Source organism: Carettochelys insculpta, chromosome 12 (assembly GCF_033958435.1).
Source record: "Carettochelys insculpta isolate YL-2023 chromosome 12, ASM3395843v1, whole genome shotgun sequence".
NCBI classification, from domain to species: Eukaryota; Metazoa; Chordata; order Testudines; family Carettochelyidae; genus Carettochelys; species Carettochelys insculpta.
Genome location: NC_134148.1, coordinates 44,329,483 through 44,355,749, shown reverse-complemented (window position 1 = coordinate 44,355,749; position 26,267 = coordinate 44,329,483). Strand labels below are relative to the sequence as shown.

Below are 26,267 nucleotides of genomic sequence, written 5' to 3'. Positions count from 1 at the left end.
CCGTCGTTGACGCTCTCACCTCAGACCAGTTGCCTACGGCCCACTGGGCAGGACAGAGGATATCCCGGTTACAGGGCACAGTGGTCTCTGGCTTGGAGAGGTGCTGACACTCGGCGTGAGGCAGAGCCCGCTGCTCATCCAGCCCCACACTCTGAATGCAAAGGACCGTCCTCTTCATGAGCCCAGCGTCGCCACACGTGGCAGAGCATTTCTGCCACTCGCCAGCCCACCACCTAGCAGAACCAAAGGGAAAAGGCGGCAGTTGACGTGAGCGTTCATATCGCAGGCTTGTGGCGAGTGACAACGCAACCACCCCCCCTTGTTACAGCAAAGCGCGCGGCATTGCGGAGGCACCCTTGGTGCTGTGTTCTGATTGGCATTTTAACCACCCCAGTCTGCAGTCTGTGGTGATCTTGCAATTTGGTTTAGTTGCAAAGAAGCCATCTGCAAAGCTTACAGGCTACCTGGGACTTCCACGGCCTCGCCTGCTCCTCTGTCCTGAGGCAGAGGGGCCTGTAAAGGTAGGGGTCTGCTGGGGAAAGGCAGCTCCTGGGCAGGTTTGGGGTTGCAACCTTCCTGCAACTTCAGGGCATTTGGATTCAGGATCTGTGCTTGAGATTATATGAGGTGCTGCATGGCACAAGTTGTCATACACCTGGGCTCCATGGGTACTTCAGAAGTGGTGCACCAGGGTGGAAAAAATAGAGTGCGCTGAGCACTCATGGGCACCTCCTGCTCCGCCCAGCACCACAGCCAGGCCTCATGGACAGAGCCATGCCATCCACAGGATGTTTCAGGGCAGCTGCCCCAAGCATCATACTATGGGGGGCTCCGCAGCAGCTGCCCCAACCGTTCTATGGACGGGACAGTCCTCCACATTGAGGTTTGCTCCAGGGTCATCTGTGGGGCTCAGGGTGGGCTGGAGGGTTACTGGAGGTCCTGGGGCTGGCAGTAGGGCTCCCCCCCAACTCACTGCAGGAAGCAGAGCAATACAGCAGCCCCCTCCGGTCTGTCACCCACCTCCAGCTGGGTTGCTACACTTCACTGTGGTGGCAGGAAGTGCAATAACCCAGCCCCAGCCCGGCTCGGCTCCCCTGAGCAACACAGGCTTGGGAAGCGGACCAGAGTTGGCGGGGGCTGAGTTGCTCGGCTCTCCTCCACCCCAGTGAAATGGGGGACCTGGGTGGGAGATGGCCGGGTGGAGCAGGCCGCCGGGCACCACTTCCCATGGCTCCCACTGCTGTAGTGCGTGTGGTGGCAGATCACTATGGTTGCCCCATGCCAAGCCCCCTGAAAATCCTCTGGGTCACGCTGCTCAGGGGAAGGAGCTCTGGCAAAGGGCTGCAGCAGGAGGGAGGAGCAGGGGCTAGCAGAGGCGGGTGGGAACTGGGGGGAAGGAGTGCAGTGGCACCTGAAGCAGGGGCTGGCAGAAGCGGGACAGGAAGCGGGTCTGGGGAGAAGGGCGGGGATGTCCCCAGTCCTGCACTCCTTTAGGGACGGCTCTACCTGTGGGTCAACATCACCAGCCTCCCCCCACTACCGACCCATGGCAATCAGCTGTTCTGAGGCGTGTTGGCAGCGAGGTGAGGCGTGAAAATGCAGCCTGCTTGGGGAGGGCTCGCAACGGGGTAGAAGAAATGGGGTGGGGGAGAGCAGAGGCAGAAAGAGGCAAGGCAGGCGAGCCCTGGGGCGGAGCTGGGAGATCAGGAAGCCGGAGCCTGTGAGAGTTACTACTGGCTATAGAGCAGCACGAGATTTTGTGGTTCTTTCCAGCACACAGAAGAGCTCAGGCCTGGACACTCTTCACCTCCATGGATTTCAATAGGAATTAGGCACCTAGACACCTCTGAGGATGTGTCTACAGGCCCCAGCTGCGACCTCCTATTCACACAGGCATCAATGAGGCTCTGCGTAGGAGTACCTCGGGAGTACCTAGGCTACCTTGCATGGATCCAGTTGCACAACTGGGACCAGAGTTCCTACCAGAGGCCAGGGTGGAGGGAATCAGATGCAGAATCCTGGAGTCCAGTGGTTGCTTTTGCATGGACCCCAGGCTGCTGTCCATCACTGCTGACTGCAGCTGCTGGTCTGCCCCAGCCAAGTGCCCTCCTGCCCCTCTGTGGAAGTGGTGAGAGCACCCCAGGCTGGATGAGAACGAGAAGGAGGAAAACCAAAGGAAAGCAAACCTGGCTGGGCAGGGCTCTTCGCTACACGTCCTCTGCTGGTCGTCAGGTCGGGTTAATGAGTCACAGTACCGCTCCTCCACTATCCCAGCCATCTTTTCCACACAGTGCACAATCTGTCTCTGAACACCTGGGGAGCAGGGGAGGCAGCAAACATGGGTTCAGTCCGGAGAGTGAGGCCCTCCCTGAACATTGCTTTGGCATGTCCCGAGCTGACTGTTTGAGCTGCACACCTGCAGGCTGCCGTTACAATCAGCCCCCTTTGTAGGGGGCTCGAGGCATGGAATGTTGTAATTAAGTGGCCTCGGAATGAAGTGGCTCGGGCCTGAGGTCAGCAGATGTCAGGTTCAGATTGCAGCACGCAGAGGCAGACACACATGTACAGCACATATTATAAAGGATTAACAACCAACGCCTTTGTCTGGGCTTTCCCTTTGCTAGCCAGCTCCCTCCCTTGTTAAATCAAAAAAGGAGCCTATAAAAATAAAAGAGAGTACTGACAATGCAGGAGGAATACAATTAAGTACCCACAATAGATCCTTTAAAAGAGTAAGCTACAGTAACATCAGCTGGGGACTGGCATCATGCAGGTTTTACTTGCTTGTTTCATTAGCTGGTTTGGCCACTAAAAATCCATTGCTAACATGTTACAGGAGGCCCTCACATAAACCTAACTTACTATGAAGAAAAGAAAAAAATCCTTGAACATCAAACTACTTGAAAAGTTTATTTCTTTAGTGTTCGTCCGTGATGCCTGTCCACAATCTTTCATGGAGTTCACGAAACTCACAAACTGTCAACCTTCTACTCAGCAGCCACTTAATTTTGCTCACTCTCTCACTCAGCTGCACTGGCACAGCTTGTCAGTGCAACAATGCTTCCATTGTCCACCTAAGTGAAAAGGGCAAGAGGAAACCCAATACACAATAGGTTATCACGATCAGATTTCTGGAACTGCACAGTGCTGGAAAAGCAGAAAAGCATCCTGGATACACATCTCCCTCTAGTCAGTGCAGCATAGAGGTGAAGAGTTAGAAATGGTACCAATCCATCAGGTCTCTAAAACTGAAAACCAGAGGAGGAAATACAAGATTTTCCCCTGGGAATCAAGGGTGTGTTTTCTGTTCAGCCAGAATGAGATAAGTTCTTAGATTCGGATTTTAGAGCCAATCTCGGGCACTCTTTGCAGAAACCTGTAGCTCATTAGTGGAAAGAGCTCATCAATCTGTAGCTGTCTAAATAAAAAAAAGCAATGTGTCAGACTATACCTTGTCAACTCACTTTCAAAGCTTAAGGTGGTCAGGAAATCACACAGCATTAAGCACAGACATTTAAGTTCCCTGGTCCCTTGAAGAACAGGAGCTGTCGGTGTAGTAACTAAAGCCAAGTTAGATCAATAATTTGCCTTACACAGAATCATAGGGCTGGAAGGGACCTCAGGAGGTCATCTAGTCCAGCCCCCTGCTTCAAGCAGGATCAACCCCTACTAAGTCATCCCAGCCAGGACCTTGTCCAGCTGGGACTTGAAAACCTCTAGGGATGGAGAATCCACCACCTCTCTAGGCAATGCATTCCAACGCTTCACCACCCACCTGGTGAAGTAGTTTTTCCTAATATCTACCCTATACCTTTCCCTCTTCAACTTCTGACCATTACTCCTTGTTCTGCCTTGCTACACTTTAACCTTCACTCTCAGTGAAACGTCACATTCCACGTGTTATGTCAATACATTTAGAAAGAGTGGAGCATACATTTCTTAGTCTGTCTGACTTTTTACAGGAGTGCAGAACTGGAAAGGACCTCAACAAATCATCTAGTCCAGTCTCCTGCACTCAAAGCAGGACTAAGTATTTTATTCCAGTTTAAGGAAAACAAGGAAGAATGAACCCGCATAAAGTCTCCACGAAAGAATAAACAGTGGCTCACTCTATTACCACCTACATCAGCATGTTGTAACATGGTAGCTGCCTCACAATCACCTCTGCAGCAGTCAGAGAGCAATACATAAAGAAGTGAACTGCTATTCGCTTCTTTTAACTGTACAGTGTGCAAGTTTCACTAATGGAAAAGCTGTCTGCAAGGAAGTTTAGCAAGCAGGTAAGTTACACACAGCCTCTTCTGTCTGCGGCTGCATGAACTGACTCTCTCTATACTGTGTATTTTGGAACAGTAGACAGGGAAACAATGCAGGTAGCATGAGCTATAGCTGTCACCACCTCCATCTGACCTAAAGGGACAGGCTTGCCACGTCAAATTTCTGCTGCAACAATAAGGGTATTGCTGTAACAAAGAAATTATGATGGCAATCCCAATGAGGAGAGTGCAATTCTCCCTAGATGAAATATGGCCCCACTGAAGTCAATGGGGGTTTTGCTTAATTTTTCCAAGCCTTCAGGTTATTTTAATACAGAAGTGTTTGCATGCACAAACATATATCTATCCACTTCCTCATAACCTCGATTATATAAAATAGGAAACATCTGGTGAAAGACTAGAAAGATTCCCTGCTGAGTCTTCCTGCAATGAGTATGTTGTTCATTATTACCTATGACAACACAGTGTATGAAAAACTTCATTTCCTTTCCATTATAAATAGCTGAAATATTATAAAGACAGCTTTGAACCAATCACTCGGCAGGTGGAGGGAGCTGCACAATTCAGAAAGTTCAGAGTTTCTTATCTTGCCATCACCAATAGCTTTTGGTTCTTTATATATATTACATAATTGACAAGTGTAAGCAAGACTCAAGAAGTAATTCTTCTGCTCTACTCTGCACTGATTAGGCCTTAGCTGGACTATTGAGTCCAGTTCTGGGCTCCACATTTCAGGAAAGATGTAGACAAACTGGAGAAATTCCAGAAAAGAGCAATAAAATGATTACTGGTCTAGAAAACATGAACTATGGGGGAAGACTGAAAAATCTAGCTTTGTTGCGTCTGAAGAAGAGAAAACAGAGGGGACTTAATGGTTTTCAAGTATACAAAATGTTTCTACAAGGAGGAGGGAGAAGAATTGCTCTTCTTAACCTCTGAAGATAAGACAAGTAGCAATGGGCTTAAATTGCAACAAGGACAGTTTCGGATGGACATTAGGAATAGGTTCCTAATTGTTAGGGTGGTTAAGCTCTGGCATAAATTACCTAGGAAGGCTGAGGAATCTCCATGGTTGGAGACTTTTAAGAGCAGGTTAGACAAACATCTGTCAGGGATGGTCTAGGTAATACCTAGTTCAGCCATGAGTGCAGGGGACTGGATCTGATTACCTCTTGAGGTACTTTCCAGTCCTACTATCCCATGATTCTATGAACATCTGCCTTTGTATACACAGCTCAAAACTGCACTGGTCGTTCCTTCAGCCATATCCAATTTCAACCTCATGTCAGGTTTGTCGCCCTCCATCACCTCTAACACTCTCAGCATCTCAAATTTCTAAGTGTCTCCTGCCTTCTATAGCAGGAAGAGAGCTCTTTTGTCAGAGGCTTGGTAGGAGGTAGAACCTGTTCACAGAATCTGGCAAGAACTGGATGTTATTAAAAGAAATACACATTTCTAAGAAGGTCCTAGTCACACACCCCAATATTAAGAACATCCCAGTATCAAGGATGGTATAAAAACATTCCCCAAAGGTAACAGGAAGATATAGACCACTTCTAAGAGATAAGGTCAGGATAACGGTAGGTAACAGAGATGTTTTGATTGAACTAACATGTACAAGGTGATGGGAGATTACTAGTGACATCAAGGGGCAGTACCTAGCTCTGTTAGAGGGGCAGTACTAACTTCTTTACATAGGGTATACCAGTTTATCTCAGAGGAAGTATCCCTGAGCTGGGTCCATTGTTATGGGCATACATGTATTAGTAGTTGGGTCGAGTCTGCGGGATATTAGTACCAGGTTTCATCAACAATAAACCTGGGTGTGTGCCTTCACCCTTAACAGATCTTGTGGTTGTTTGGCAGTTCCCTGGAGATCTGCGGTGCCAGCTGTCTGTGCAGAGCCGAGGCAGCAGCACAACGAGGGAATCACATATGCAGCCAAACATGTCTTGATATCTACAGTTTCCTAACTAGATTCCAATTTATTACATTTCTGCCAGTGCTTCTAATTCCTAATTGTCTCATAATCATTGTCAAACTCGTGTTTGTTTATGGAGAACTAGCACATTCAAGAACATTCACTAGTTGGGCATTTTGTTCCTTAGTAAAAATCTTTGTGTTCAAACCTCACTAAAAGCCCCAGTATCTGGAAGGTGAGCAGGGAGCTCATCTTAGCACGGAGCATATGCCCGCCAACTCCCCAGTCCCAGTACTGATGGATTCATTACGTTCACCAATAAACACTGATATGTGCCCATGTTGGAGATGGTGTAAATCAGTATAGTCAAGTGACTGGAACAGTGCTGATTTACATCAGATGATCACCTATCCCTTAGTTACCTACACTGGCTTCTTCACACTACTTTGGTGGCCTCTGAATTGAAAAAGGCTCCACACCAGTAAATGCTTGTTAGCCCCTGACCAGTACGCCACAAAATGCAGATTACAAATATATATACACACACACATCTATACATAGCTTGGACTGTCTGTCTGTTCGTGAGTCCATCTGTCTGTGTGTGAATCCATTTGTTCAAGAACGCCTCCTAAACAGTAATATGGAGCTCTATACCTCACTCATAGAACTGGAAGGGACCTTCAAGGTCAGAGTCCAGTACCCTCCCCTCACAGCAGGGCCTATCACCATCCATGACACATTTTTTTTTAATCCATGTGCCCCACATACCTAAATGGTCCCCTCAAGGATTGAGCTCACAACCCTGGATTTAGCACACCAATAGGACCACCAAGTTTGGTATGCAGCTTTCTCTCATCCAAACTTAAAGCAAAGTCGGGGTTGGCTGCGCCAGGACAACGGGAGACAGGTGGAATCCCATTCTCTTCCATAACATGGGACAGGAGGGAGTTGCTAGGAGGGACCGTTATGCTCCGCAACAGCCAATGGGGGCAGTAAGCATGCGGGACAGTCATGTGGCAACGTGCCCGCATGGGGGGGGCAGTGGCACCAGGAAGAGAGTGGCCAGCTCTGGTCAGAGCTCTCCATGTTGTTGGCCACCAGCCCAGGTAAGTGCTCCCCCTGCCCCAAACTCTTTCCCCTTGGTACTGAGCCGTGGTGCTGGCTGGTGAGTCCCACCCGCCCGGCCACCCCTGAGGAGCTGCAGGCTGGGGCCAGGCAGCGGAGCCCTGCCAGGGAGGAGACACACGGCAGAGCTGCTCCAGTCTGCAGCACAGATGGCCAGTGACGCACTCAGGAGTGCAGAGTGGTGGGGTGGGGGGACAGGGATGACAGAGCTGGACAGATGTCCCCCCTTAAAGAGGCAGAGGGGGGCTTCTCTCAAACGTATCCAGCAGCAGCCAGCACAACACTGTCACTGTCACACATACCCAGTCTGTGCGACACACAATCACGGTCACATACACACTGCAGCACACACACAGCCTGTGTTTCACAGTCTCACACTCAGCGTGTTCTCCTTTCACATTCACACACTGCCTCTCTCTAGCCCTCAGTCCCCACCCTTCTGCCTGGGGCCCGCCCCTTTCAGTGGGCCCAGAGGTGGCCTGTGACGAGGACCGATATTCGTGGAGTGGCCCCACTCCGAAAATTATTGCCCACTCCTGTCCTAGCCCCTGCCCATCGTTTAAAGTATGCACATTTCCCTTTTCATTACAGAAACCCATTACTGCAGTTAAGTACCTGAGCAACGCCGGGTACATCCGCTAGCAAATAAATACATTTAATACCTGCTTTCTTTGTCCCTTTGCAGGCAGCTGGAGGTAACCAAACCTGGCCTGTCACATGGATTTAATTTCCCCGGGGGGTGACCTTTGACCTACAGAGCAGGAACAGGGAATTTAATAGGCTCACAAGATGGTGTCACATTGTTTGTATAAGCATTCCCGTTAACAGCACGGCCTGCTTAGCCTCTAACCCTAACCTCTTTTCTTAGCTGGAAAAGGGAGTAATTCATTACTACATGGGAATCAAAGCAGACCGTACAGCAAGGCCCAGGGGTCTGAAATTACTAGCAGGTGAGGATATTGTTTCAGAAAGGTCACTGTCTATCAATGTCTGTGATCCTGCCAGTCCTTTCCCCAGCAGCTCTTATGGACAGAATAAAGGAACTAGCTTTGACACAGACACTTCCTGGGTTTGGTGTAGAAGAATCAATATACCAGCAGTTCACTGAGTGCACACTGAGTACTAAGCATGTCAGACTGATCAGGGCTTGCAAGCAGTTCTGAGAAAGGCCCAGGATGCAGACCAGCCAGGTGGGCAGGACAAAACATGGGTGAAAATTGGAATGACCAAGGCACATGGCCGGCCATGTTCTGCTGGGCTCAGGACTCCACTGCTTGAATCAGTGCAGCCTGGTTGGTGATGGAAGGAGGGCTCTGAGAAGCACAAAGGGAGAGGAAGCAGCATTTGCCATCTGCACTTGGCTGCTAAGAATTGGGTTAGATGTTCTGCAGGTGCAGCTACAGCATGGGCAGTTAAGAAGAGCCAGGTGAAAATGACAGGTTTTAGTGATCACAGGTGAGAACCACCCCGCAGTAGATAACTCCTCTGTGTTTCTAGCACAGGAAGTGCTCAAAGCACTAAAACACTAATCAATGAAGTCTCCCCAAGACATTTTAGGGATGTGATTATGAACCTCAGCCTCCAGTCAGGGAGCCTGAGCCTCCAGGAGGTTATGTGGTTTGGTTGAGAGCTAGGACCAGACAGCAGGTCTCTTGACTCCCACCTCTGCCCTCAGCCCACAGGGTCTGTCTATGCAGAGCACAGAAACGACAACGAGAAAGTCACTAGCTCGTTAAACTGCTGAAAGGCAGGGTGAAGATTAAACCACATCACCAACCATCCCTAGACTCTAGGACACATTGGCAAGGTCAGGTTATGTTCATTGACACTGACTGCGATGAACCTCATAGGCCTTCCATCCCAGCTGGTGAGCTCTCTCTGTGTTCGAACAGTTCAGCACAACAAGCCTTTTACAAAACAGACATGCTCTCTTTGCTAGCAAGTAGCAGCCATTGTCCCATTCACTTGGTGAGGCCTCAGTGTCAATACTGGTATTTCTGGCATCCGACATGCTCCTTTCATCTTACGCGTAGTGGATGGTGGCGTCGCTGGATGAATTGGGCAGGGAGGAGAGAAAAGAAAAGCTCCTTTGGGCAGACAGATGTTTTATATTTAACAGCGACAGAAGAGACTATGAAGAAAAATGATCTCCCTCAGTGAAGAGTCCAACGGGATTTAGTAGGGACGAACCCAGCAAGGCTTTTACAGAAGTTAAGTATAGACAGGGCTGAGTCCTCAGTGCATGTAAACAGGCGTATCCCCACGCACCATCAATGAAGCCATGGTGATTTATGCCTGGGCAGTGGATGAGACACAGACTTTTAATAGAGAATTACACTGTGTCTTATCAATCAGTTTCTGAACTGCCCTAAACGAGAGTGAAATAATAATAGTCCCCAGCTCTTAGCCAGAACTCCTCAGCAGCAGAGCTCAAAGCACCTTCCAAAGTGTCACGTCAGCAACGTTATCACGATCCATATGTGACAAACGGAGGCATGGAGCAAGACCACCTTGACTTGCCCAAGGTCACCCAGCAGGCCAGCTGCACAGCCAGGAAAGAACCCAGGTCTTAATCAATCCTGCTGGGTAGTTCAGAAAGCTAACAAAAAGGCTGTCATTTCCTTCTGTACTTTCTAGTGCTTTGCCACACCTGCAGGAGAGTTTAGGGGGGCATCAGAATATGTTGTGGGCTAGATGTTATCCTGGAGGCCCATCCAGCAGGAGAGGCGTTTCATGTACAATGCCTCTGGGAGAATCTGGTTGCTGGCATGTTGTTGGAGAGGGCAAAGCTATGTTCTCTATGAGTGGGACCAACTCAACAAACCTTAGCTAAGCAGAGCCAATGAACTTGCTTTTAACTCCCTCTGCTCCTCCTGGGAGAATTTAGAGCTAGGAGTGGTGTTAGACTCATATCATTGTGCTGCCAAAATGCAAGGGCTGGCATAGCCCCCCAGCTCGTGGGAGGGGCTGGAGAAAGCACAGAGTAGAGGCATGCATGAGCCCTAGATATCAGTATTCTTTAGTCTGACTTGGGTTTACTAGCAGTGCCTGTGGGTTAATCAAGAACACGACCCTGTGGTGTTGAAACTGCAGTGATCTCAAAGGAGTGCTTTCAATTGTACAGGCTACAGCTGGGTCCCCAAATAAACCCTCCCAGACTAAGATGCCTACATCAACCCTCTTAGCAAGCAGCAGACTTACCACTGCAGTCATGGGCACTGGAAGATCTCACCGATATTTCTGCTGCAAAACGCTGACCCCCTCTACTACTATTACTACTACTACGGCCCCTTTTAGTCTTGAGAGACAGTGTTAGCAGCGGCGGTGAGGATCTATGGGCAGTGTTTGAGTCTGCAGCTTCTCTCATGGCTTATCTGTCCAATACTGGATTTGCACAGTCGGTTGCAGAAACAGCATGTCAGTCTATTCCGAACTCTTGAGTCGGAGAGCTTTTCCTTCTAAGACGAACGTCTTTTGCGTGGCTTGGACATATACTATCAAAGGATGATGTGCCCTGTCGTTGCCGTCGTTGCCGCGTATTTCAATCTGATGATGTAGAGTCCCACGGTTTTGGACTGATGTTGAATTTTTTCATGGCGTTTTTGCATGTATCCTTGAATCTTAGCTTTGGTCTTCCTCTTGTTCGCAACCCACGTGACAGTTCACCAAAAAGGATTTCTTTGGGAAGACGATCGTCTCCGATTCTTCTCGCATGAGCAAGCCACCGTAGTCTTCTGCTGTTGAGGATCGCTATGAGGCTGGGTATGCCAGATCTTGACAGGACATCAGCGTTAGAAACTTTAACCCCCTCTAGCAGTACCGTTTTTACAGCTGAGCGAGTGGAAACCCTCAGAACCTCACACTGCCTTATTCTAGCAGGCTGCTGCAGGGCTTGACTGGGCACAAGACTTGTTCCTGAATTCTGCTGGGGTTAGCGAGTATCTACAAACGGTCAGAAGCATCCAAGATTTCCTCCAAACAAGGCAGAGGTGTGGAGGCTCGTTTAACATTTGAATGACAGCCATACTCAAGACAGCAGCCCTGACATCTCCACATCTCCCGATTGGCGTGCTGGTAGCCTGCATCTGTGACTCGATTCTGCTTCCGACAGCTCTACTTTTGGCAACAATCTTAAAAAAAAAAAAAAAAGAAATTCAACTGGCAAGAAACCAGCTCTTGTTTTGTTGGCACTCTCAGCCAAGGGATAAATCATCTTCTGGAGCCTCCTGCATCCCTTCGACGGCGCAGATGGGAAGACCCTGCTCAGGGTGACCTCATGTTCAACAAAAGAGCTCTGGAGCTCTTTTTTAAATTCTTGCAGCATGTCCGTCTGCCGTGACTGTGAGGAGCTGTAACTGATCACAAGGTGGTGGTGCTGGGAAGTAAACAGGCCAAGCGAATTCCTGGGCTGTGCTGGGAAGAGAAAACTCCCAAACCTCTCGGCTCAGTGTTGTCAGTGCGGACTTTTGGCAGGTATTTGGTGCTTGGGAGATGTGTGAGGCTGACAGCCCTGGTGCCCGAAGTCCTGTTTATTTGCAGAACAAGCACAGCATGAGCTTTCCCACCCCACTGTGCTTTGAATCTGAGCTGCAAGTGCCTTGTCCAGACCTGGGGAAGGTTGCACGGATTATAGCTCTCCAGCCCCTTATTGTGGGACCCGATGCTTCCAGCTTCACGGGGCAGAGGGGAGAGTGGTGGCCATCAGACTGCTGGTCCCTCCCTGTGCAAGTGGCTGGGGTGTGATGGGCAGGGTGCAGGCCTCCTTCCCGCCAAATATTACCAGTGCAGCTGAGCGGGTGCCAAGTGGGAGATAAGCTGGCTGGGAATCTGATGCAGTTTATGGCCAAGGAACGGAGAGAACAGTATCTCTGGCTCTGTTTACACTATGAGATAATGTCGATTTTAAGTCACTTACCCGATTTTACCAAGTGCCTGCCTTCACTGTAGAGTCCATTAGCTCGATGTATGGTGCACTAAAATCGACATAATATCGATATCATAATATCATAGTTACCTGACGGGTGTAGCGTTCTGTTCAAATTTAAAATTCCAAATGAAGGGTAAGGAGGAAGCGCCATGGCTTTAAATCAAATTCATTAGCCTCCAGAGATGTCCCGTACGTGCCCCACAATGCCCTGCAGTTCTCTGCTCTGGCCTCTTCCATCTCCACTGCTCTCAGGTGCAGAGGAATTAGGCAACAGGGAGCCCATTTCAATTCGGCACCTGAAAGCCTGTGTCTGCAGGGTCATGAGGCTGAAAAATCTTCTCTTTTTGTTTGCTAGTAGTGCAGCTGCAGGGTCTGTGGTTCTGTCTATACCCCTGCTAGCTACCTTTTTTTTCTGTGCTGCCTGGTGCCGGCCACTGCACGCCTGCCCTGCCCCACCCCTCCGCACCATGTGGCAGCTAGTCTGTGAGTGGGGGTCGTGCTTGGATGAGAAACTTCTTTTCAGCCACTTACATTTTGTCCTGACCCCCACATCCCCTCCTTCCTCTCCCCCCGGAGGCACCATGCAGTCTGGAACTTTCCCGCACCCAGCCACATCACATGACTTGACCCCGACCCAATAAAAGAACGTGCTGTGCAAGGTGTCAGCCAGCTTGATGTGAGAGGGTCCTGTAATCGGCCAGGGGAAGTCTCCCTGGCAGTCATGATTTTTGGTTGGTGGCTGTAGCCAAGGGTCTTTTAGCCTCCCCGGCCTGTAAATGTTTCAACGATTCACTGAAGTTTCAGTGTAGCAGATGGTAATACTGCAGCCATCCTATGGCATTAGATGGCACAGCGAAAGCCGTGTTATCCAGCACTCAGATAACCTCAACGTTCTGTTAACTGGCCTTTGGGGTTCGGGAGCAGCTGCCCCACCTCGCCCTATGGAAGAGATGGGTCTGGGCTGGATACTGATTTCACACCACTTCTATAGCTCCGCTGACTTTGAATGAGCGACTCCTTATTCACTCTGGTACAATCATGATCCGGATCAACCTGATGGGGTGAGCTAAGTTCTTTCTTTTCATCTTGATCCTTTACCACACAGCAATGTGCTAGTCGAGGGACTAGTCCTAACCTAGTGGAGACCCAGTGTAATGATCTACAAGTATAAGACGTGCTAGGAACCCTCACGTTTTGGTGGGTAGATGGAAAATCTCCCTGGGGAAAAGTTTTTACATGATTAATTGGTACAGGGTTTCTTTGCCTGAAACAGCTGACACAGGTCCCTAGGTTGCATTAACAAGTTTTTTCAGGTAGTAGAAGAGCCTTTAGACTGTTGGAAATGTAACCTGCTTTATGGCTGTGTGTGTGTGTATAAAACACATACATGCACATATTATCCAACAACCTCGATCCAGTTAAAGGCAAAAATCACCTACGACCTGAAGAGGGAGCAAGAATCAGGCCCCTTTATCAGACACTGTTTATGTTTATTGAAAAGAGAAACCACCACTTGAAAGTTCCAAAACTATTTATGAGGTCTGTGCCTAGCGTCCTATGAGCTTGCTGCCAGTGCATCTCAAGGTGCCAGCAGTCTCAGGCAGGCAGGTTTTGGTATGTCCTTTCCAAACATGGAACTTATGCTACTCAGCCCTTCAGCTTCTAATGACTTCCGCGGGGGTTCGTGGACATGTGAATCTGTGTGTGAAGGGCAAAGAGGAAAAGGGTGCAAGGTTTTCCCAAATTTTCCAAGTGCTCGGTCGCTGTCTCTCACTGAGCAGTGGGAAATGCTGACTAGGATCCATGATGTAATATAATAAGTAAGACTCCTGAATAAGGCCTTCAGCATTGCAGCAGTGCAAGAGATGGCGATAGTCAGTGGAAACAGGCTTCTCATTTGCAAACGGTGCATTCAAGTGTGAGACTCTTTGCAAAGCAGCTACACAAAAGGTCCCGCGATAGCCCTACACAGTGTCACTGCCCGTCCCCAAAACCAACAAGAAAGGAAGATAGCATGTAAAGCCAAACCCAAAACAAGAGACAAGATTCTCCACATTTCTGTTTATGGAGTAAAATCAAAACAAAGGGCTCCCTTGCCTCTGAGAAGCTGGCAAGGAGATAAAGAGGACCACACACGCACACCTCAAAAGCTTCAACTTTCCAAGGGAGCCATGGGATAAGAGAACAGAAATCCAAAGTTCACAGACCTGCAAATGCCTCTGTGCTACAACTCTGTGTAACACATACAAGTTCAACCTCCCTCATTTTGGACAAGTAGTTCTGTAAAACTCAAGACAGCTCTACCCGCTTCAGCCTCCCATTCTTCTAACTCAGGAATACAGTAGACTAGGCATCCTTCAGTCTGCATAGACTATGGATCGCGCCCTTTACAGTTTCAATTGACATTGTCTCCATTATGCTGTCAGTTCACAAATTCGCTGGCACTTGTCCTTGATACGAAGCCTGACCAAGAGTCATTAATACTGAAAAATGTAGGCTTGCCGGGCTGGAGCTGTGTTTCTTGCACGATGTGAGGGAGACAGAGCAGGAGAGGTAATTAAGGATTAGCAGGCAGCTGGGTGTGTTATGAAGTGTTGTAAGGAACCATAAAAGCAAAGTCTTGGTTGAGTCCATGGTTTATAGCATGTACCACAGTAATGAATTTATGTTCCCAGGCTTGTCTTTCAAGGGCGTTGTGTGGGTTCCCTTGCAGAACAAGGACTGAAAAGTCAGATGTCCGGTGATCACTCTGAGCAGGTGACAGGGTGTTTTTGTCTTCTGTTGCTTTCCTGTCTGAGTTCCTTTGAGAGCGCAAGGATTGTCTATTTCACCCACACAGTTGTTGGGGCAAAACATGGCTTATTATCCCAGCCTTCTGGAGCTCAAGGGGAAAACCTGGCAATAAATGTGCGCTGTGCTGCTGTTGTGCCACATAAAGGGATGCCTGCAGCATCCCGCTTTGACACCTCGGGCGAGAAGAATGCTTTATTTGTTTGTTGACATGCCATGCACAAGCCAGAGAACGGGAGTTCCAAATAGCATGGGAACAGGGGAGACTGTGTTTCTTCTAGCCTATGTCCCAAGCTAAGCAGAATAAGAAAGTGTCTGCAAAAGGTGGATACCACGAAATGGCCTTTGTGGAGGCCTTGACCAAAGTTATGTTATTTACTAGCTCCTCCACCAGAGCCTGGGCAGAATCTGCCCCTCTGCCCTGGGCTTTACTGCCACACTCCTGGTCCCACAGCCCAGGGGATCCACATATGCTCTTCAGCCTTAGTCCTCGGCTGCACTGAGCTTACACTCAGCACAGCTGTGAGAGGCTGAGGGAAGGTGAAACCTTTCCATCACCTGGTGTGGCCAGTAGCCCAAAGATCCCCAGGCTTGACTTAGAAAGGCCTCAGCCGCCTCCTCCAGGAGCTGGTGTCCCAACCCTCCCTGGCCTTGGAACACCCCATCTCTGCCTCCTCTGTCAAGAGAGGGGCAGGCTAGGTGGTACAGAACTGGCGACACCTGAACCGAAGATATCCTGTGACGGAGAGACTCCTCTGCCTCCATTTTAGACAACCTTGCATCTCTGTGGGATTTCAAAGCCCTTGGACTGACAATCAAAGCAGCCAGAATGGGTCTGAGGACTTGGCCCTTGGTGTGTCTCGGCTTTATTCAAACAGACTCTCCTTACTCAGCGTCCCCTATTCTGTCAAAATCCAGTTAACTGGGCAAGGGCATGACAAGCAGCACAGAATCGTGGACTCTCAGAATCCCAGAATACAAGAAATGAAAGAAACATCAAAAGATTATCTAGTCCGGTCCCCTGCCCTCATGGCAGGCCCAAAGCACCATCTAGATCACCCCGAGAGGTGTTTATCACAGTGGCTACGTCTACATGTGCATGCTACATCGAAATAGGCTATTTCGAGGAATAACGTCTACACATCCTCCAGGGCTGGCAACGTCGACGTTCAACTTCGACGTTGCGCAGCACCACATCGAAATAGGCGCTGCGAGGGAACGTCTACACGCCAAAGTAGCACACATCAAAATAAGGGTGCCAGGCACAGCTGCAGACAGGGTCACAGGGCGGACTCAACAGCAAGCCGCTCCCTTAAAGGGCCCCTCCCAGACACACTTGCACTAAACAACACAAGATCCACAGAGCCGACAACTGGTTGCAGACCCTGTGCATGCAGCATGGATCCCCAGCTGCCGCAGCAGCAGCCAGAAGCCCTGGGCTAAGGGCTGCTGCACACGGTGACCATAGAGCCCCGCAGGGGCTGGAGAGAGAGCGTCTCTCAACCCCTCAGCTGATGGCCGCCATGGCGGACCCCGCTATTTCGATGTTGCGAGACGCGGATCGGCTACACGTGCCCTACTTTGACATTCATCTACGAAGTAGGGCGCTATTCCCATCCCCTCATGGGGTTAGCGACTTCGACGTCTCGCCGCCTAACGTCGATTTCAACTTCGAAATAGCGCCCAACATGTGTAGCCGTGACGGGTGCTATTTCGAAGTTGGCGCCGCTACTTCGAAGTAGCGTGCACGTATAGACGCGGCCAGTAAGTTATAGCCAACCGCTCTACCTGAATGCTCTCAGTCACACTGCACAACTTACTTGGACCCCTGGGATGCAGGGGGATTTAACTGGCTGCCTGCAATTTCACATGTTCCTCTGGAATCTGCATTTCTGCCAGCCTTGTTTGGATGCTTCTTCAAGCTACAAGCCAGATCTCCCAGGACCAAGTATTTCACAAGTAAAGAATTACGTCAATAGATGAAGTTGGCTCCCAACACTGCTACTGGTTTAGTCCTATTGGGCACCACAGGTTTCCTAGCACCCAAACTACCTCAGCTAACGGGGCCAAGCCATCACATCGGAAGGGGCAGCTTTCTGCACATGCGGATAAGTAATTATTTCTTGATGATGCTGGAGGTGGGGCCATGACTGGCAGGAGTTCTGCTACAGGACACCACCACCTTGCCCCACATCCCACTCCCAACCCACCCCAACGTACTCCAAGCACCCAACTGTAACAGGCTGGCTTATCCTCTGGGTGAGAGAGCCTGAGGTTAGCATAACACTGATGACAGGACAGGCCCCACCCAGGGGAACCGAATCAGGCGATTCCTGCGTACAAGAAGACTGTGACTACGCTCACTATGACTGGAAGGAGCAGGAACCTGGCCCTGAGTCAGCAGAGGAGAAGCTCAGAGCTGGAAAGGAAGGTGCAAGGAAGAGAGGATGGAAAGCTCCCCAGTCAGGAAGCATGAGAAACGCCCCCCACCCCCACCTAAGCAGGCAAGGCCCTGGGAGAAGAGATGCAGGGAATGGCCAGGGCACACTGCAGCACAAGTAACAGAGCAGACCTTGCTGTTTGGGGCAGGGTCCAGGCTCAGACCCCAGGGAAGAGGGCAGGTTTGGGATGCCCTGCAAGTCACAGGGAAGGGGACGACGTGGGGGCCGAGGGCTGAGCTGAAGACTGGCTGAGGAAAAATCCCAGTGAGGGTGAAAGATTTTTGGTTATGTTAGGGACGTTTCAGACTTTCAGCTCAAGACAACTGGGACTCGCAAAGGGTGTGTTAAAGATGGCATCCTGGCCACAGAGCTGAGCTACCAGGCTGAGACACAGCCCTGGTGTTGGTGTGACCACTGGCAGGAGGCCCTAATACAGCAAGAGAGCTGTGATGCCAGGCCTGGCTGTGAAGGGTGCCTAGCAATGTTTTGCTCCTTTTAAACATGATGTTCACATACATTTGGCCAGTATCAGCATATTTCAAATTTATTTATGAAAGAGATCACACCTGGAGACCTAGACCTATTCTGGTACTAAAACTGTGTTGGTTAACCCCCAGTGATCATGCACATATTTCAGCGAGAGTCTGATCTGATGAAAGGACTAGCTAATAAAACTGATTTCAGATGGGATGTGCTGTACCGGAATTTTGTACGTGCTGGTTTTTAGGTGCCTGGAATGCTTTACAAAAATCACCTCTGTTCCACTTACTGTTGAGCAATGTCACTGGTTTGAATCGTAACACTGCAGGGAAAGGTTGACAGACTTACCTGTCCCACACGTGGCAGTGCATTTTGTCCAGGAGCCATACCGCCAGAAAAACTCTGCAGGCTGAATCTCATTCTCCTGGTCAGACTCCCTTTGGATGGTGTACTGGTATCGAACCCCTGGGTTCGTCTCCTGAAACAACAGCTGTAAGGAGACAATCAAAGACACAGCTCATTCAGCACCGCAGCCCCTGTCTGTTGGCATACACCAGACTTCTCAGCATTAGTCAAGACATTGCTGTGCATCAGCATCATCAACAGACTTGTGTACAACACAGGCAGTGATCTGGAGCAGAATGGAGAGCACCCTGGTCAATACACGAGACCATTAGGGGTTGTCCACGCAACAAAGACAAACGCAGACTCCAGGGGCTCAGCCTGCAAGGCTGTTTCCTTGCTGTGCAGACTTTTTGGCTTAGCCTGGAATCCAAGCTCTAAGCTCCTGCAGCATGGGAAGGTCTAATTGCTGAAAAGCGCAACCAGAACACACCAATTCTGATCCAATTTCATTGCCAGTACCTTAAGCAGAGCTACTTCAATCACAGCAGGTACATATACTAGAGTGACCACACATCTCAACATTATTGGTACCATGCCACACTAGGGGTTTTGTCTTATATGCACAATTATACACCACCCTCTCAAAAAACAGTGTTCTGCTTTTTCCCGCTTGCTATCTGGTCACTCTGTCAATTTGAGTTTACGATAATCTGGCCTTTTGCCTTTTGTTCAGGGGGTCACTGGCAACAAATCTGGCATTACTGTAGACACCTTATTCTGGGGCTCATTCAACCACAGCAGTAAAGGAAATGCCCTGGATTAATCAAAATCATAGGTTTAAGGGCCAGGAGGAACCATAGTGATCATCTCATCTGATCTCCTCTACAGCACAGGCCATATACTTTACCTAGCTGGCAAAGTGAAGCAAACTTACTGTGTATTGATTAACCCAGCACCTCTGGCGAGTGACAAAGTGCTTTCAAAAGTACAAAAATAGACTGTTTATCAGAGTAACTTCTCAACCACTACAGAGCTGCAGCCATCCCAGTTCCACCACCAAGGATGCACAGTAGTTTTAGAACAAGGGGAGAAAATGAACAAACCTAAGTGAAGTGACAGGGATGTTCTCATAGGTGAAATGTAATTAATCACATTGAGACCACTTGCATCCCTGGGGCTCACACTTCCTGTTTTTCCCCTTTCCCAATGGTCAGACCTGTGGGGCTTCCCATGCCAGTTTTGTCTTCCCTCCTCCCCTGATTAAAGTACAATAGAACCTTTGATAACCAGACTGTCAGGACCTTGATTTTGTGTCTTATGTGACAGACCTCCTTCACAGAAGCCCAGTGCCTGTTAGCTCCACTTCAGCTTACTGAAGCTTGGTGGTGATAAAATTAGCCAGTGCAAGGACACTATGGTTAGGAAATAGTTAAAGGCTTTCCCTTCTCATCAGAGACGAGGCTCCTGGTACCGGAGTGCAGGCCAGATCAGGACTTCCCCAAACTTCTGGGGTCTTTGGTTCAGTTCCTTATAGAAAGGGTAAGCCATGAAGTTCAGGGCCAAATTTTCCCAAAGAGGAGAAAGATTTTGGCTCCAGTGTGTGGGTTGAAGCACCACATTAGTTCCAAGTGAAAGCAAGATGAATGGGAACCGGCTGTGTTAACTGCGGACGCAGTCGATGAACTCTTCCTCGCTCTTTGGAATACACCCAACTTTTGCATGGGCCAGAGGGGAGCCATGGGATGTCTGCAAGATTACCTTCCTCTGAGCTGCCTGAAGGCTACTTTGTGCAAATTACTTTTCCTGAGATCTCCATCAAGGGGTTTTACATGTGATGGGAAATTCTGAGATTCTCCCTTTTCCTGGCTCTGTAGGCAAGACTGTTGTCACTCCAGGGAAAGACAGAGAAGAAATGCCGATGCTGTAGAACATCAGGAAAAGCACTTTTCTCTATGAACCATTAACAAGTAACTTGTCTTAAGACAGCATGAAAGCAAGCAGGAAGGGAGTGCAATTAAAGTTTGCATTTTAATAGGTGATAGGTAGGTGACCATCTGCCCCGTATTGGGCGGGATGGTCCTGCATTTGGGACGCCAAAAAGGCATCCCTTCTTATTTTTTAAAAGGGACTCATTGTCCTGTATTTGAGCCATCCCTCACCTTTTCCACTGTGGCTTCCTCAGGGCTGAGGGAGCGCAGGAGGCTGTGTCTTCCCTGGGACTCCCAGGGAGGCTGGCAGCTGCGGCTTCCCCGGGGACCCTGGGAAGGGCTGGCAGCAGCTGCCACTCCCCTACGGCTCCAGAGGATCGCTGAGGGATCCTGGGGCGTGCCAGCAGCTGTGGCTTCCCTGCGGCTCCAGGGAATCACCGGCGGCTGCCACTTCCTGGGGAGAGCTGGCAGCTGCCTCCTCCTTCCCGGCTCCCTGTGTAGAAAAATCCTCTTCTGAGGTGATTTATATGTCCCTGTCCATGAGCTGTGGTGTCTGTATGGTTGCCCTGCATCCTGACCAAACAGCTCTTAAGCTAAGCATTCAAACTTATAATCTGCTTTACCAGCAGTGGTGACATATTTCCCTCACAAACCACATCAAAATTAGATAAATTAAAAAACCATATTCACTGTTAAAATGGAGTTTTAGAAATACAAAATGGCCACCGGAGAATGACCGTTGGAAAATGACAGTTGCAATTAATATTCGGCGGGCTATGAATATGTATGAAGTTATGGTTTAAAAAGTTTCAAACTAATTGGTTACTTTAGGATCCTCATACATATGTAATAGTCAAATGCCCCTTTGATACATTGCGGCACTGAGGAGGACCTAGCAGGCAGAGGTTGTCAAACAGGTCCACCCAGGCTGCATATATTCAGGAGAGCAGCCCTGCTTGGGGCATTCCGGACCAGACCTCGGAGGAAAGCAAAAAAAGAAAAAAGACTACAGAAGGACTAAGCTAAAAGCTGAACTGAGCCTGTAGCTGAACATCGCTGGCAGAAGAGCCGAAGCTGACCTGCGTGTCAGTCATCGCTCTCTAGCCACCGTGGGCCGTCAAAGAACAGAAGAGCTCCAGCCTGAAGACCAAAAGAGCTCCAGTCTCCATAGAGCTAAATCACTAGTAAGGCTCCGGTTCTTTTATCCGGAGGGTTTGCCCAGCAGACCGCACTGCCCAAACAACGGTGCCCTGCATGGGGAAACCGCAGCAGCGACCCTGCCCTTCCAGTCACCGACCTTAGCTCGGGCCGGTGTCTGAAATATCACGGTCGTTCCTAAAAACACAGGAGGTTTTTGTTAACCAAGCTGGTTTTTCCTCCTGGCTCTCTTTTTCTCCCTCCTTTACTATCTAACCTGACGCGGCTGCCGTACAAGCGCGCCGTGAGGGTCATAACTTCCTAGCTCAAAGAGAACTACAGGCCCAGCGCCTAAATCACAGAGCAGGAATAAGAAGGTATTCATGGTCTGGGTTTAGGGTTAAATAATTGGGTAAGCAGTTAATGTTTTCATATAGCTTTGTAATAGAGGGTGAATTAGGACTTCCCCAAGTCCATGATCAGCGCCTTATATTTTGTATTCCTTGTCCTTCTGTAAAGGCACAGGAGGCCAATGCTATTGGTTTAGCTTAAAACTATTGCATGCACACAAAAGGGTAATTAGGTAAACTGCGTTGTTACTATAATCCAGAGCTATAAGCTCCCCCCTATTTAGGAGGGTAGAGTGGTCAAAAATAACCCAATAAAGGAAAAACCCTGGTATTCTTAGTAACCCTTTAAGGGTAATAAAGGTCTGCAATAAAGGGCTACCATAACAAGGTGGTCAAAATAGGCAGTACCATTTTTTAAGGGAATAACCTTTAACTAGGAAAACCCCTCCACTTAACTAAGGGAAAAACCTCTCAGTAGAAAACCCCGCATATACTGGGCTCTCCCCTGCTTGGCCAGCAGGGCAACCCATTTAACTAGAGAATTGACCTAGCTTAGTGCAGGCAAATTCTTATTCTTATAAGATCTGCTCCCCGCAGTAGTCGGCCAAGGGTTAAGCAACCTGGTAAACCTCAGGAAGATCCAAAAATAAATAAATAAATATAACTCAGCTCTGAAGTTAATCTTTCCATTTTACAGCACGCATCAAAGGCTGCACAGTCCGTCCCGGAAGCACAGTAAGTAGCTAAGGAATTAAATAGTAGTGCTGTTACAGCAGTTACCTATTGTTTAAGGCTACAAGCCATAGTATTCAAATCCTGTGCCTATTCCACAAAAACAAGGGCTTACATATTTTGTGCAACTTAGCTTACCAAAATTCATACTTTTAAGTTATAAAATAAACCCTGTCTCCCTGTTTAAACCTAACATCTTGTTTGTATTTTCTTCCTTGGGTAAACACACCGCAGCAGCGCAGTTCACACACCCTGAAACCTCGTTGTGATTAGACCCACCGTAGACGGCAAGCAGGGTCGCGGGGTAAAATCCTGGGAGCATTGGTAAGGACTCAGTTTTAGTCCAGTCCATTGCTCTGGTGTGATTAACTTAACCTAATCAAATATTCAAATTTATTCATACGTCACTCGCATCCTCGATACCCTGGAGCTTGGAGGAGCCGCCTTTCCCTGTCACATCTCCCTGTCCCATATTTGAGACAGGGAGATACAGTCACCCTAGTGATGGGAGACAGCCAGCAAGGGAACAAAAATCTTCTAGCAGCAGCGTGTTCTAGGAGTTGTTGCTGTGAAGTGTTTGAGCTTGTCAATCATAAAATAAGGCTTCTGGTTAAACTTTGTTCGAGGAGTTGAAATAAGTTTGTTTTGAAACTATCTGTATGGGCCCACTTTATTTCCACCATCGTCATGCCCGTCTGAACAAGGCTTGGAGATAAAAGTGCTACTGCCTAACAGCATTTCCCAAAGCACTTGGGTTTTCTCTGGTCTCTCTGCCAAATAGTGCCCAGGCACAACTCAGATTAAGACCTGTAATCTGTTGAGATCAGAGCACCTGTCGATATAGCACCAAGCAAAGCAGTCAGCATGGTGTAAAGCAGAATCACACCGATTTGCAATGGTCTAAGATGGATAGCACAGAGAGATGGAAAAGAGTGGGGATGAAATAAGGACCCAGAACAACCTTCAATTAGTTAAAACACACTTGGAAAAACATCACAAATTCCTCCCATGTGAAATGTGGGGCTCGTTCCACACATGGATTCATAAATTCCATCCAAGCTGCCTGACATACCAATCAGCAGGGCCTCAGCACTCCTGAAAGCTTGCGGGCTTAGTCTTGTTTTCTTAGCCTAAGTGCTTCCATTGTCGCCAAAGCTCTGTTGTTCTTGGCACTTTGGTGAAGCAGAGGGCCTCCTTCCAAGAACCTCCTGAGGAACAGTGAAACCTCGCTGTCAGGAGGTTTTAATTAGGGTACAAAGCCCAGGACGCTTTCCCATGATTGTCTGGTGTAAGGCACTCTGGACATTTAACATTAACAAGCGATAGGGTGACCATATCTCCCCGGGCCAAATATGGGACATGGGGAATGACCCCGTCCCAGCCAAACCAGGATGGAGGGTCACCCTATGTGGGACACCAGGAAGATGGCTGCTGCCCCACCAAGAAAGCTCCTGTCTTTCCCCGACCTGTGGGTGGCAGCCCATGCCACCGCACAGGTCCAGCTCCCAGCTGGGCGGCTCCGTCTCCAACCCTGCTGCAGGCCCGGTTCACGCCCCCCAGCCCCGCTCAAATCCCCCACGGCTCTGGCTCCAGCAGCTCTGCTCCAACCCTCCCGCCCCCAGCCCTGGCTCCTGCTCCAGCCTCTGCAGCTCAGCTCAACCCCCACTGGCACTGGCGCCGGCTCCAGCGGCCCTGCTCCAACCCCCTCCTCTCGCCCAGGCTCCAACTCCAACCTCCGCGGTCTGGCTCAACCCTCTGCAGCCCCAGCTCCCCCCAGCTGGAGGAAGCCAGTGAACCCTGTGAAGTACAGGGCAATTAGCAATGTATTTTGCAAAATACATTGGGATGCCAGAAACGGTGCCCAAAACACGGGGCTGTCCCGCCAAAAGCGGGATGGATGGTCACCCAAGCCTGAGAGCTTGGCCAATTATGCAAAACTTCTTTTGTGCCACGAAGCACAGCACAGACCCTTTGTGCCACGAAGCACAGCACAGACCCTTTGGTCAGCTAGGTGTGGGAATGCACGACTTGCCTGATGATTAACTTCTGCAAGGAAAAGCAGGGGTTTGCAAAAGCACCAGGGGAGGGCATCCCAGGATGGGCAGAGATACTTTGCCTGCAAGTGTCTGTTTATGAGCAAAGACAAAAAGCTAGTACTTAGCTCCAGGAAGAAAAGTATCAGGAGGTAGCCCAGTTAGTCTGAATCCGGAAAAACAAGATGACCTGTGGCACCCTGTAAACTAACAGATTTATTGGAGCACAAGCTTTCGTGGGGAAAGATCCACTTCGTCAAATGCCTGGAGTGGAAATTCCAGAGGCAGGCATAAATATACAGGCGCATGAAAAGAAGGGAGGTATCAATCAAGAGGAAGGCCAGAGTTAACAAGGTCAATTCAGTCAGGGAGGATGTGGCCCACTCTCAGCAGCTGATGTGGAGGTAGGAACACCACGAAAAGAGAAACGGCTTCCAGGGGCTCTAAGTCAAAATACTATGTCTACAGAGCAGCTTTATTTTGAAATAAGCTATTCCAGAATGTCTTATTTTGAAATAGCCACTATTCCCTGTCTAAACAGCCCCTATTTCAAAACAGGTGCTATTCCTTGGGGAATGAGGTTCACCAATTTTAAAACCAGATGACCTCTACTTTGAAATTAATTTGAAATCATGATTGCATTGTGTAGATACTCACCAAGTTATTTCCAAATTGTGGCCCTTATTCTGAAAAAACTTTGCTGTGTAAACCTACCCTAAGTGGCCTGATAATCCACTGCTTTGCACCTTCTGCTGCCATGGCAAGGCAGACATGAAAAAGTATCCAGTTGGAATTCTCCACGTATTTCACCAGTGGTAACTTCTAATATCCACATGGCAATGAGTGCAGTAATCTGCACCATTGACTTCAGCAGGCAGAGGATTAAGCCCTCACCTTGTACAGGTATAAATGACAACACAGAGAAGCTGAGGATCGGGTCCCAGGATCTCCTCTCCCCCCCGCCCCACTCATGGAATGGAATGGATGCTGGAGAGTGGGGTTCCATTTGGCGCATATAGCAAAACTCTGTATCCCTGAGGAAAGATACAGGCAGGCCTCTCATGTCACGTCAGCTGTTGCTGTCATTACCTTTCTACGCAGGCAGCCTACAAAGGCCCTGCATGCACATGCAGGGAAATAATTCCGTAAGGAAACCTGAAGTCTAAGTGTCTATCTGCAAAATTACAAAGCCAATAATTCTTAGGAGTCTCAGGTATGTGAGAACTACTTGCCTCTCACGGAGGGAGTCTCTCATATCGTTTTTCCTTTGCCTTCCCCCCCCTTAATGAACACACCTCACAAACCAGATGCAATCTGTCTTCCCATGCATTAAGGGGCAATAAAACAGGTTAACACAGTAAAATCCACAAATAAACCCAAATGCCAAAGGTGTGATTCACGCTGGTGCTATTTCAGAGAGGCATCATCGTATGCTGCACTTTGTGTGAACCTTGGGGCTGCTAATTGTTCACAGGTAGAACTGCAATCAATAGTCTATGAACCAGACCAGAAGGGGGTAGAGGCTGGTTTTACAGACAAAAAAGTCAGCGGCAAAGTGCCCAGTGATTTCAGTGGAAGGGTCACATGCATAATCCTAAAGAGAGCTGTTCTCAGATAACTTCTATTCAAAAGCTTTGAGGGGTTCCATCAGTTGGGAGACTGTGTGTTAAACCAACCAGGAATGTTGTCTACAGCAACAAATGTGTGCATTTGCACAGCCAGATCCAAAGCTGAACTTCAGAATGAGAACTGGCTCGGTGAAATCCATATTGAAATAACTA

General features: G+C 48.9%; 1 protein-coding gene across 3 annotated transcripts in view; it reads right to left on the bottom strand.

Annotated features, from left to right (window-relative positions):
* ADAMTS7 (ADAM metallopeptidase with thrombospondin type 1 motif 7) overlaps positions 1–26,267 on the bottom strand; it is a 176,166-nt gene that overhangs the window by 74,855 nt on the left and 75,044 nt on the right. For all 3 annotated transcript variants that reach the window (XM_075006472.1, XM_075006474.1, XM_075006473.1), the window contains exons 16-18: positions 18,310–18,451; positions 2,187–2,313; positions 20–233 (exon numbers count right to left, since the gene is read on the bottom strand). In XM_075006472.1, coding sequence (XP_074862573.1) covers positions 20–233; positions 2,187–2,313; positions 18,310–18,451 — 483 coding nt within the window. The remainder of the gene's footprint in view (positions 1–19; positions 234–2,186; positions 2,314–18,309; positions 18,452–26,267) is intronic.